General features: G+C 48.2%; 1 protein-coding gene across 1 annotated transcript in view; it reads left to right on the forward strand.

Annotated features, from left to right (window-relative positions):
* The window catches only part of INPP5D (inositol polyphosphate-5-phosphatase D), a 131,171-nt gene that overhangs the window by 16,115 nt on the left and 102,341 nt on the right, over nucleotides 1-12,715 (forward strand). Inside the window, exon 2 of the mRNA XM_004262575.3 lies at nucleotides 5,354-5,417. Coding sequence (XP_004262623.1) covers nucleotides 5,354-5,417 — 64 coding nt within the window. The remainder of the gene's footprint in view (nucleotides 1-5,353; nucleotides 5,418-12,715) is intronic.

Consider the following 12,715-nt stretch of genomic DNA (forward strand, 5'->3'; position numbering starts at 1 on the left):
ACTATAATCTCTTCAAATAGTTTCTCAGACCCTTTCTTTTTCTTTTCTTCTTCTGGGACCCCTATAATTCGAATGTTGGTGCATTTAATGACGTCCCAGATGTCTCTGAGACTCAGTTCTCAGTCCTCAGTTCTTTTCATTCTTTTTTCTTTCTTCTGCTCCCTGGCAGTTGTTCCCACCATTTTATCTTCCAGCTCACTTATCCGTTCCTTGCCTCAGTTAGTCTGCTATTGATTCCTTCTAGAGTACTTTTCATTTCAGTTATTGTGTTGTTCATCACTGTTTGTTTTCTCTTTAGTTCTTCTGGATCCTTGTTAAATGTTTCTTGTATTTTCTCCATTCTGTTTCCGAGATTTTGGATTATCTTTACTATCATTACTCTGAATTCTTTTTCCGGGTAGGTTACCTATCTTGTCCTCATTTATTTGGTCTTGTAGGTTTTTACCTTTCTCCTTCGTCTGTAACATATTTTTTTGTTGTTTCTTTTTTTTTTTTGATGGGTGGGGCTGTGTTCCTCTCTTACTGGTTGTTTGGCCTGAGGCATCCAGCCCTGGAGTTTGCAGGCAGTTGGATAAAGCCGTGTCTTGGTGCTGAGATTAGGACCTCTGGGAAGCCTCCCTCTGGTTAATATTCTCTGGGGTCTGAGATTCTCTATTAGTCCAGCCATTTGGACTCAGAGTTCCCACCATAGGAGCTCAGGCCCGACCTCCGGCCTGGGAACTAAGATCCCGCAAGCTGATGGGCACAGCAAAACAAAAAAAAAACCCCAAAACAAACAAACAAAAGGAGAAGTACAATATCAAAGAATAAAATTAGAAAGATAAAAAATATATTAGGAAAAATAAAAATATAATTGAAACAACTGGTCACTGGGGGTTCCTCCTGTCCCCTTAGGTGTCCGTGGTCCCCCACCAGTGCCTGGTAGGTGCCCTAGCTGTGCGGAGACATGAAGTACACATCCTCCTAGTCTGCCATCTTGACTCCCCAAGTGGCTTTTTTGAATGCAGAGTTTCCAACCCTTGTTCTCCCATCCCATCTTGTCCAGATGTTTGCAACACTCAAGGAAGAAAAAAAGAGAAAACACGTACAAACAATTAGAAATTAGAACTGAAATATAATGAGTTACAAAGGAGTGTAAAGAACAGTTATAGAACATGCTAAGCCGGTCAGCAGAGTGAGACAGACACTAATGAGGCTCTCGAATTTCAGAGTTTGATTTCTCTCTCTCTCTCTCTCTCTCTCTCTTTCTCTCCCCATGGGGCTCACCGTGGTAAAGGATGCTCTGGGCATGCATGTCAGTGGTTATTTGGCTAGGAAGAGCCACATGGAAGTAGTAGTTTTATCTGAGAGAATGAATAAAATGCCATGAGGTAGTTTCTTCCTATTTCCATTTGCTTATCCTTTTACATTTGAGCAAAGCTTCCCAAACCATGATTTGAAAGTGCCCTTCCCGGGGGAAGCATCTTCCTGCTGAGAACAGTGTAGGCACCTGTAGTCACCCAGCAGCTGTTGAGAGTCACATGGGAAATTTGCTGTAGGCACCACTGCATTTGAGAGTGGAGTAATCTCATACGGACCAGGGACACGGGAGACTGGGATGGCCCGGGACCGTCCCAACCTGGGTGTCCAGTGGGAACATTTCTAACACGCTCACCCTGAAGTGTGACCCAATCACTAGAAGGAGTAGCAGCTGAGGACTGTTGTCAGCACCCTAAATTTTTACTAAATCACCGTAAAGAGGTGGGAAAGGCCTGGATGGAACCCGTTGCCCCCAATGAGCACATTGTCTGCATTATGTTCCAGTGCAGTAGTTGTCGAAGATGATTTAGTTGTGGAATCTTCACTTTAAACATTTTGCATGGAAGATTTTGTGGGTGCCTGTGTGTGCATGTGTGTGTGCTTATGTGTATATGTGTATGTTATGTATCTGTATATGTGTATGCACATGTATGTATATGTATACGTTTATGCGTGTAGGACCAGGGTGAAGTGCAGCTGCTGGTGAGTGCAGGAGGCCAAGGGGTGCCCCCCTCCACCTCCCTGCAGAGTCCCCAACACCCCATGGCATGCTTTCCCAGGGGTTGTGTGTGGCAGGGGTGGTGGTGGTGGTGACACTCTATGCTTTCCCTTAAAGATCTACTGATTTGGCCCCAGGGATGACGTGGGGGCCCCATGCATTGGAGATGCTGAGATATTACTATCTAAGGGGAAAGTATCCTCTTTTCCCATTGTGGTAGCTTTTGAATTCTCATCTGTTTGAGTAGTGTGGAGCTGTTTCTTTGTTTCAGTGTTGCTAGAACATCTCTGAAAAAGCCATGAAGGCTTGTCTGCCACACTTGATTAACTAAAGGGTCTTCCTGTTCTGTACGCTGTCTCTGTGCCTTTCCTGGTGACTCTGTGTTCTTTCTTTCTTTCTGTTTACAAGCTGATGTTTGGGGCCTGTTCAATCTCTTCCACAAAGAAGAACCTAGGGGTAAGGTGGAAATAAAGACACAGACCTACTAGAGAATGGACTGGAGGATATGGGGAGGGGGAAGGGTAAGCTGTGACAAAGTGAGAGAGAGGCATGGACATATATACACTACCAAACGTAAGGTAGATAGCTAGTGGGAAGCAGCCGCATAGCACAGGGAGATCAGCTCGGTGCTTTGTGACCACCTAGAGGGGTGGGATAGGGAGGGTGGGAGGGAGGGAGACGCAAGAGGGAAGAGATATGGGAACATATGTATATGTATAACTGATTCACTTTGTTATAAAGCAGAAACTAACACACCATTGTAAGTAATTATACTCCAATAAAGATGTTTAAAAAAAAAATTAGCTGCCCTCACCCAAATAGGGCACCGTTCTCGCCCTGGCCTTATTTGCATATCTACAGGAGGAAGTGTCACGAGAACAAGCAGTGAAAGATAAGAGCAGAGAAGACTTTCAGCTGTCCTCCATGTGTAGGCGCCTGGCAGGCTCTGCAAAGAGGGTTGAGGCTGCAGGGGATGGGGATGGGGGAGTTAGGCTGGGGTCTGTGATGGTTCCCTGCTTCCCGGGACATCTGCAGGAGGTGTGGTACTAGACTACGGATTCATCCTGGCCATCTTTGAGATAAGCCAATTGTGGTGTCAGTTCAGGCTCTAAAGACAGGAAGGGGAGTGGAAAGACGGGAATTAAAGGGATCAGAGGAAGAGAGGAAATTTTCCTATGAGAAATGAAGAGACATGTGGAAGTGAAATTACCCAAAACATTCTCCAGAACTTTCTTTTAACATTCATTGTTTCAAAAGGCTTTAAAAATTGTAAAATTAACTACTTAAAATTGTAAAACTTCTACACAGCTAAAAAGAAAATAAATCAGTAAACACTGTTAAAAATAAATAACTCCAAAATATATTGTAGTATATTTCAAAGTCTTATGAATAAGTAAGCAAAAGATGATTTTAAAAATGTGAGACAAAGACATGAAAAGGAATTCATGGGAAAAGAAATACAAATAGTGAAACATATGAGAACACATCAACCTTTCTCATAAAGAAAGGCAAATTAAAGCAAGCCATCATTTTTCTTTCACCTCTCAGATTTGCAAAAGATTAAAATGTCTGATAACAGCCAGTTGGCAGGGTGTGGGGAAATAGACTCTTTCATATCCGGTTAGCAGGAGACACAATGTGAGAACTTCATTGGAAGGCAATTGTTCATCTCTATCAAAATATAAGGTGCCTGCGTCCTTCAGCCCAGCTCTTCTTCTTCTAGTGATTTATCCACAATCTCTAAGAAATGTCAGCACATGTAGTGTTCAGTGTGTTGCAGGCATTCTTCTAAATGCTTAATCTACACAACAGGTAGATGTTGTTTTATCATTCTCCCCTTTTTACTGGTGGGGAAACTAAAATTCTGGATTCATCAGTGTACACAAGAGGTAGGAACAGAGATGTTCACTACAGCATTATTTATAATAGTAAAAAGCCCCAAATAACTACCTGTCCATCATTGTAGTGTAAAATGAACAATGGCATGGCCACACGGTAGAACATGACTTAGGCAGATTGCTAATGTTTTTTTGGTGAAAAACAGCAAATTTCAGAACAACGTATATAGTATGATGTTATTTGCATTTAAAAGATATGCATATATCAGTTTGTGTGTATGTTTAAACATTTTGGAATGATTTACAAGAAGGAGTAGGAACTCTAAGGAACTCATAGGAGCCGGGGAAGGAGACATTTATTTTTCATTTTATATCTTTCCATGTGGTCTTAAATTTTTTAAATTAGTGTATAATTTTAAAATCTAGTTAAACAATAACATAAATGTTTAGGACTGGGCACATAGGAGGGGTTAAATGAATGAAACTTTTGTACTGAATCATCTCCTTGATCGCAGAAACAACATGAGCATCTGTGAGCTGGAGTGTGGCCCCTGCCTGGGGGTCCAGCAGAGGTGGGCAAGTTTTCAAGGTCTGTGAGAATCCCAAGTGGGGGAAATGGGGGCAGGGAGGTTATGGTGGGTGAGAGAACAGACCAGCCATTTCAACTGAGAGTGTAAGACCCAAGTAGCGTTCTCCCAAACTCCTTATGCCTGTGGGCTCGGCAGCCGAGCCAGTGGACCTCCGTGGCCATCTGCTGTCACCAGGCTTCTGTAGGCTGGGTCCCCCACCTGGACCACCCACCAATGGGCCCCTTTCCCAAGGTGGTCAGACTTGACAACTCCCACTTCCTCTCAAAGCTTTTAGGAGAATAAAAAGTAGCTCTTCTTCCTTCTCACATTGGAGACCTCTGGACCAGAGGAAGGTTGAGCTTCTGGAAAGAAAAGAGAATCCGAAATTCCTTGCACTTCTGAGTTAGAAGCAACCCTAAGGCTCACCCACCTGCTGCTGGGAAAATCTGGGTCTCTGAAGGGATGGTGGCTGGCCTTTGGGAGAATGAACCCATGGGGCACAGTCTCCAGGGGAGGCAGCCACAGGGGGTAGTGGAGCTCCGTCCAAAGCTGACTGAGCTTTGCCCTGCCAGTGCCGCCCCTCTGTGGCAGTGCCCACCACCCATTCGGCATGTTCCCGCCATGCTCAGCCCCACTGGAGTCTCATTCCTTCTTGAAACACCCCTTCTGGCTCCATTCATTTGGCCAACATGACAGCCCAGAGGTTTAGGAAGCCCTTTCAGATGGCGGACTCCTCTAAATCAGACCACACAGCTAGCTGTCAAGCGCCAACGTACATCACGTACCAGAGATCCCACCCGCCTTTTCCTGAGGCTCCTTGAGTGCTGGTGGGGTGGGGAGTGGACAAGCAACCCTGACTTTGCCCAGGATTGCTTGATGTCCAGAAAAAGGAATGCATAGGTTCTAATTCAGCATTTGGTCTATTTCAGGTACCGGAATTGCGTTTACACTTACAGGATTCTGCCCAATGAAGATGATAAATTCACTGTTCAGGTAAGTCTTTTATAAACTTTGAAATCTGACCCTGACTGGAACGTATATTGGCAGAGAAGGAGTGAAAAAGAGGAAGAAGGGAAGAAAGCAGGTGCCCCAAGCCGCCTTGTCTTTCTCCTAGAAGAACTTGGGTGGCGTTGCTTAGCGGGTAGACTGTGACCCTGCAAAGGGACCTGCCCCGGGACATGATGGAGCAGACACAGCAGATGTTATCTGTGTTCATGGGTGTGAAGGGGAAATAACAGAAAGGAGGATACTCAGAGACCAAGGACAAGTGACTGTGGCTTGTTGGTTGTTTTCTTCAGTGCATTCAAATGCGTGACAGTAAGTGGGCCAGGAAGGAGAGAAGGGAGGGTACTTGTGGGAGAACAGATCGTAGTTTCTGAGGGGTTAGAAGACTGCCCTAAGGATTAGCATGAGATAATATCTTTCAATTTGTAGAGATCTGTTCCATCAGAGGCTGATGCTCATGGCATCTGATTTCACCGTGTAAAGTCCAAACGTGTAAAACTTGCATTAAAGGTTAAAGAGCGAATTCCCTGGCAGCCCAGTGGTTAGGACTCGGTGCTTTCACTGCCGTGGCCCCGGGGTTTGATCCCTAGTCAGGGAACTAAGATCCCGCAAGCAGTGTAACGTGGCCAAAAAAGAAAGAAAAAAAAAAGTTTAAAGAAAGCCATACTAGGTGCGCCAAGTCCGGGAAGACCTTCCATACAGTTTGCGTGACAAACACCACGGGTGTTGTGTGACCACAATGCATGACAACCGAGTGATGTGGAGGCCAGGGGAGCTATATGTAATCTGGCTGCACCAAGAGAGCAGGGGGTGGGCAGGAAAAAGGGGGTGATGCTCTCGGTGTCCACGGTGGGAGCAGAGGAGTCACACTCAGCTCTTGAGCCCTTCGTGAGGGGCACCCACAGGCAGAGTGCCCCACCCACGTGCCAAGCAGAGCAGCCAGGATAGAGAAGGGTTGGGACACCATGTCGTGGAGAAGCAGCGACAGAGTCTGTGGGGTTTAGTTGAAAAGAAAGTAGAGGTGGAAGGGGCGAGGTGGCGTGTAATCACTGATTCCGGAGGTGAAGGGAACAATGCATTTTGTGCAAAACTCGGATGCAGCGGTACAGATGGAGCTGGAATCAAGGGCAGGACGATAGGCAGGTCCCTGGGGCACAAGTCACTGGAAATGTGTCAAGAGGGAGTTGTGTTGAGTAGAAAGCTTCTGGGAGACTATTTATGGGGATCAAAGAAATCATTTCAGTGAGCCACTTGGGACAGAGACAGAGACCTCGGGGCCATGTGTGAGCCAACCCAGGTGATCACGACGCTGCCTCCTCGGAGGCTGGGGCTGTGCTGCAGGGCTTCCCTGGGGATGCAAGTTTGGGCTCAAGCAGAATTGCTTCATGTCCTAGAGGTCAGGCTGAGCGCTGCTTCTGGCTTCTTCGTCCTTCCTGTACATACATGCATCTGCACTGGTATCTAAGGAACATTCATTTGAATGCTTTTGGATAGTCTGGGATGCCCCCATGTCTCAGCCTCGGCACCAGGGACAAATGTTGGTACCTTAATATTGGACGGTTCTTTCAAGACTTGGCAACCACTCATCAGTGGGATGGCTGCCTCTCCTATGGGCTCCTCACCCATCAGGGATGAGGCTGCCTGAAGGGAGGCCTGCCCGGGGCAGGCAGTGGGGCTCAATGGCCTCGAATTTTTTCCAAGTCTAGGACTGCATGAACTTTCCCACAAAGGTTGGCGTCCTTGATAGGTGGTTTGCTGAAAGGAGTCTAAACTCTCTTAAGTTAAAAGTTAGTTGGTGCTTTTGATCTTTTTTCCCCTTGTGGTTTTCTTCTATTCCTTCAAAGGGAAGAAGAATTTAAGTATGACTAGGCCTTAAGCTGGAAAAGACATGACTTTGTGGCTTCTATAGAGTTTGTACGCACGGCTTGTATACGTCTAGACTGCGTCTAGGTCTGTTCCCTCTGGCCTTTACCTCTTGCTGCCATGGCGTCGCATGTTCCTGGGAACGGCTGCCAGTCCTGCAGCAGCTGGGGCCTCATCAGGCTTTGGGGGTTGAAAAGAACAGAGACTTGCTTTGGCTAACTTATGCAAGGGGGGCGGGCGGCCCTGGTGGAGATGCTCGGCTCAAGGAGGGAGAAGGCTGGGGCCTGGGACCAGAAGGGTTGGGGCCCTGCAGCCCAGGTGCTACCTGCCACGACTCAGCCCTTCTCAGTGGGTCTGCCCTTCCCCACCAACAGGCTCACTCCTGAGTTGCCAGTCCCAAGAGGGAGTACGGTTGGCTCGGCCCCATCAACAGCTTCCTCTGCAGGGGCCCTTGCAGGTCTGTGTATGGAGCAGGGGCCCGCTTACGGCTCGTAGAAGGGGGTAGAGTTGTGGGGACAGAGCATGGTTACCTGAGGCCCAGCCAGGGTGGTGGGCAGGCAGGTGTCACAGAAGAGCTGGCACCCTGCTAGATGGGTCTGCCCCCGCCCCCGGCACTGGGCCCGGGACCTCCTTGGTGGCCAACACCAGGTAACCAGGGGACAGGGAGCTGGGGGACCTAGGCAATTTTCACTCCTAAGGCTACACCTTCCTATAAAAATACAGCACCTCACGAGATGATCAGAGTAGCTGTGCACCCACGAGCAGGTTAACGCACGCGCACGGTTAGGCCGCGTCTCCGGGTTGTCGAGCCCCAGCAGTTACCGTTCGGGGTTTATTTTAAATCCAGTTCCTCTTTTCATGTTGAGGCAAAACCTCATACTCTTTTCTGAGCTTAGCCACAGTTTCTAAATAACTCACTGCTTACACCTGAATCTGTTTGGTGCTACCAGAATAGGAGGCTCCCCGCATAAGAATCTGGCCTGAAACGTTGCCAAGTGAAGCAGCAGAAGCTTTCATCTTATTCTAATTACCTTATAGCTCTTCTCACTGGGGCCTCTGGCTTTCTGACAAAACCAAAGAGCCACTCGGCCTTCGTTCCTTGCAGAGCGACCTCATGAAGTCGGCCGCGGGTTGTGGCCCGTGACAGTCCATGGGGCTCAGGAAGGGGAGCGATCCTGACGCCTGGTTACTTCGTTCTCACTCCACCTTTCTCTGACTTACAAAAAATCAGAGATGGGAGGGAAGTGTGTAAGCTGTAACTTCATTCAACCCCCGTGCTTTAAGCATGGACGTGGCTGAGCCCTGCAGAAGCAAGGCCTCGGGCCCCGTCTCCAGACCTGCCCGGCTAAGCCGTCTTTCTTGGACCCCAGAAAGTGTGTCCAAACCCAGCTAGGTGTTGAATCCCTTAGAGAAGGACAGACTCTGCCCCAGGAGGACAGGGAGACAGGGAGAGGTAGCCTCTCAAAGGGAGAGCCCTCTTTTCCTGCCACCGTTGTAAATATTGATAACGTTTGATCACACGTAACATTTGGCCTTTGGGCTAAATCAGTGAGGCACCTGGAACTCAAGCAGACCATGCTGTTCCCAGCTGGTTCAAGTCAAGATTGTGCCAGCCATGCGGCCTTGGGCGAGAGTGTGACTCTACTGGAAGGTGGGAATCACACACATGCCTCCCAGGGTGTGTGTAAAATACCCAGCCCCGGGGAGTGGCCGGCGTCGGGGAGCTGCATGGCCGTTACCATCTTTATTTGCTGTGAGAGGGAACAGACCTCCAACGGGACGATGGCATCTGTGAACCAGCATAAGTCAGTTCTACCTTGTGCTCCACTGAGGGAGGAGGGAAGAATGGCGGGAAATGGGATGGAAAGAGAAGGAGAAAGACAATGAAGAGAGAGGAAAGAAGGAAGGACCGAATGAAAGAGGGAAAAGGAGAGAAGGAAAGAGAAAGCTAAGAGGGAGGAAGAAAAAGTGAAGGAAGAACGAGGGAGGGGTAGAGGTGAGTGGGGTGGGCAGTTCTGACAGAAGAAAAGATGGAAACAGGCGTGGGGCACAGAGGCAGCAGAGAAGGGGAGGGGAAGGGACACAGGCGGTGTTCTAGAAGGTTCTAGGCAGTGACTAGGGGTGGCAGGAAGGGGGCAGTTTTCGTGGCAATCAGGCTCCCTCAGCTCTGCTTCTTGGGCTGTGGATTTCCACAGTTTTCTCAGCAGCCCATGGATTTGTTAAGTAGCTGTTCAACAGCCACCCTTGACCCTGAGAATCTTCCAGACTGGAGGCTGAGCTGCCGGTGCTGGGGGTGGGCAGGGCTCTGAGCGCCACCCTGTGAGGCCAGAGGAAGGCGGGTGCGCCCAGCCCCTCAGCCTTGAGTTTCCCGCACCGAGAGTGTGGGTTTCTCATAAGGCCCAGACTCCCTCCCCGCCGTGGACAGGGAAGTGGCACTCCCTGGAATGAACTCTGAGGCTCCCACTGCCTTTTGCAATGACCCTCCTCCCTGGGACATCAAGGCCCAAGTTCAAGGCGGGGCGTGCAGTCCTGATGCGCCAGCTTGAGCAGAACTGAGGGGAGGGCCGAGGGCTGTCACGTAAACGGCCCGACGCCACAGTCCAAGTGGATGGGGCCCTTCGGCTCCATTCCTACGACCCTTCAACTCTTGCTGTTTTTCTCACATCCTTCCTACCAAGAAGAATAAAGCAGAAAATAAAAACTGCCCCTGGCCCCCCATCACAGCGATACATTCGCTACAAACTCCCTGTCTTTTCTCAGCGTTGAGATTCTGCGCAGGATATTGACTGTTGAAATCAAGACCGGAACATGCACAGGTTTTAAGGCAAGTTTAGGTGAAGAGGGAATTGGAAACCATGAGCCTCATAGACTCTCGGTCTCCTTTCCCCATTTAGAAGAAAACCCCGGCGCTTTGAGCTGTTCGGGTGAGAGACTCATGACTCAGTTCCTGCTCCCCGATGGTGGCTGTCACGTTGCTCTGGGCAGCGTGGCTTTTGGAGAGAGAAAACAAAACAACTTTCTAAAAGCCGTTCCGTCACAAGTGTCCAGGAGGGTTGACGGTTGAGCCATTGTTATTAAGCTCAGGAAGAGGGTGGCAGCTGTTACTGTTCTGAGTGGTCACCAAGTGAAGTAAAGATTCCGTCTGAGCTGCCGGGCGAAGGATGTGGCTCGAGAACACACTTCCTGACATTGCACAAGAGGGAGCAGAAGAGGCACAGGCGACAGAAGCCATACGTGGCCGGGGCCACGTCGCAGGACTCCGCGGCCATGCTTGAGGGCAGGGGGCCCGGCAGGCTCCACAGAGGCCAAGCAGTCCCTTTAGGCCATCGCTGCCACATTCTAGAAGCGTGCATTTTAATGTAATTTCATCTCAGTTCATTTTAGTTTAACCTGCTGTAGAACAAGGACAGGTCTGTTTTCCAAGCTTCTGAATATCTCAAAACATTTTCCAGTTGCCTTCAGATTGAAAAGGAAATTTGATGGAGATGAAATTCTTGGGGACCGAATTTCCCCTCAAAATTCTATAGAGGTGGTGTTCTACTGCCTTCAGAAATTTATGAGTTACAAATAGCCCCAGATACAAAATCCAAGGTCAAGCTGGTACCAGTCCCATTATCGGGAACCAGGCTTTTTCCTTTTTTTGAGTTGAAGCTGGTGGGGATTCTTTACCACCCTTATCATTTTCCTTTCATCAGTAGTTCTGGGAATGTGTTCAGCCTTTTCGCTTTGCAAACCTGGGTCTTTCTTTGGCTCAGAAGGCTTTTCTTCTGTTTGGTCTTTGAGTAAGTTTTGTGGGGTTTTTTGTTTTGTTTTGTTTTAATTAATTTATTTATTTGGCTGTGCCGGGTCTTAGCTGTGGCATGTGAGATACTTAGTTGTGGTACGCGGGACGTAGTTCCCTGACCAGGGATTGAACCCGGGCCCCCTGCATTGGGAGCACAGAGTCTTAACCACTGGACCACCAGGGAAGTCCCTTGAGTAAGTCTTTATTTCAGCTCTTCTGGTTTCTATTTGCCCTCTCTACCTCCAAATGACTGTCTTTACTCTTCCCCACTCCCCGCTGGCCATGTTGTCCCTGCTTCTTATGCTCCAAGACTTCCAGTCCACCTTGCCACAGGACATGGGACCATTTCCTCTTTGTTGCCCGAAGCAGAGCCCACATGGGGACCAACACTAGCTGTGGTTGGTGGGTTTAGGTACAGGGATAATGTAATATAACGTAATTGATAGGAGTAGGATGCACTAGTAACCAATGAGATGTGAAGGGAAGTGTTCCACGGGGCTTCTGGTAAAGATTTCTTTTGTCTTAGAAGGAGACCCAAGGATGAAATGGTCCCTTTTCTACCTTTGGAAGCTGTCGTAGGATGTGATAGCTGGGGCTGCTGCTGCCACCTTGCAACCAGGAGGGGAAGTAGCTGGAAAGTGAGGCCAGTATGCAGAGGACAGAGCAGGAAGATGAAATGAACCTGGGTCCTCAATGATGCCATTGAATTAACCAAGCAGAATTAACCAGCCTGGTCATTGCCTGGCCTCTAGACTTCCTGTTTGTGAGATAATTAATTCCTCTTTGTTCAAGTAGTTGCATTGGGGTTCTCTGTTACCTGCAGCAAAAAGTACCTTAATATGCAAACGTTTGGCCTATCCTCGGGGAATTTCAAAAGAGGAAAAGAAAGTTTTTAACTGAACATCAAGTTTCACTGCACCAGAAGCTCATAATCCATGATCTGACACTCATATCCCCGACTCGCCCCTCTCTTCAGCCGTGGCCTGCGCCGTGTTGCCAGGCCCGCTCCAATCCCGCTCAGACACTTGCAGTGACTTGTCTCCATGCCCCACATCCTAGGGGTCGATATCCCTTTCTCCAGCTCTAACCAGAAAAAGCATAAAAACCAATCAATATTTTAGCAACAACTTGCTTCTTGCAGAATGGTTTAGCGTCTTCTCTCAACTTCGCTCTCAAGATCAGGTTCTGGGTCTAACCTTAGTACATTAAGAGGCTACTTAAAGCTACCCAACAGAAGAGAGTCTTTCCTCTAACAAAATAATCCCAGAAATAAAGACGCAGAAGTAGAGAATGGACTTGAGGACACAGGGAGGGGGAAGGGTAAGCTGGGACGAAGTGAGAGAGAGGCATGGACTTACATATATTACCAAATGTAAAATAGATAGCTAGTGGGAAGCAGCCGCATAGCACAGGGAGATCAGCTCAGTGCTTTGTGACCACCTAGAGGGGTGGGATAGGGAAGGTGGGAGGGAGACGCAAGAGGGAGGGGATGTCGGGATATATGTATATGTATAGCTGATTCACTTTGTTATACAGCAGAAACTAACACACCATTGTAAAGCAATTTTACTCCAATAAAGATGTTTAAAAAAAGAAAAGAGAAGAAAAGAAAAGAATCCCTAATTACTCCATAAAAATA

This window comes from Orcinus orca, chromosome 7 (genome assembly GCF_937001465.1).
Source record: "Orcinus orca chromosome 7, mOrcOrc1.1, whole genome shotgun sequence".
NCBI lineage: Eukaryota > Metazoa > Chordata > Mammalia > Artiodactyla > Delphinidae > Orcinus > Orcinus orca.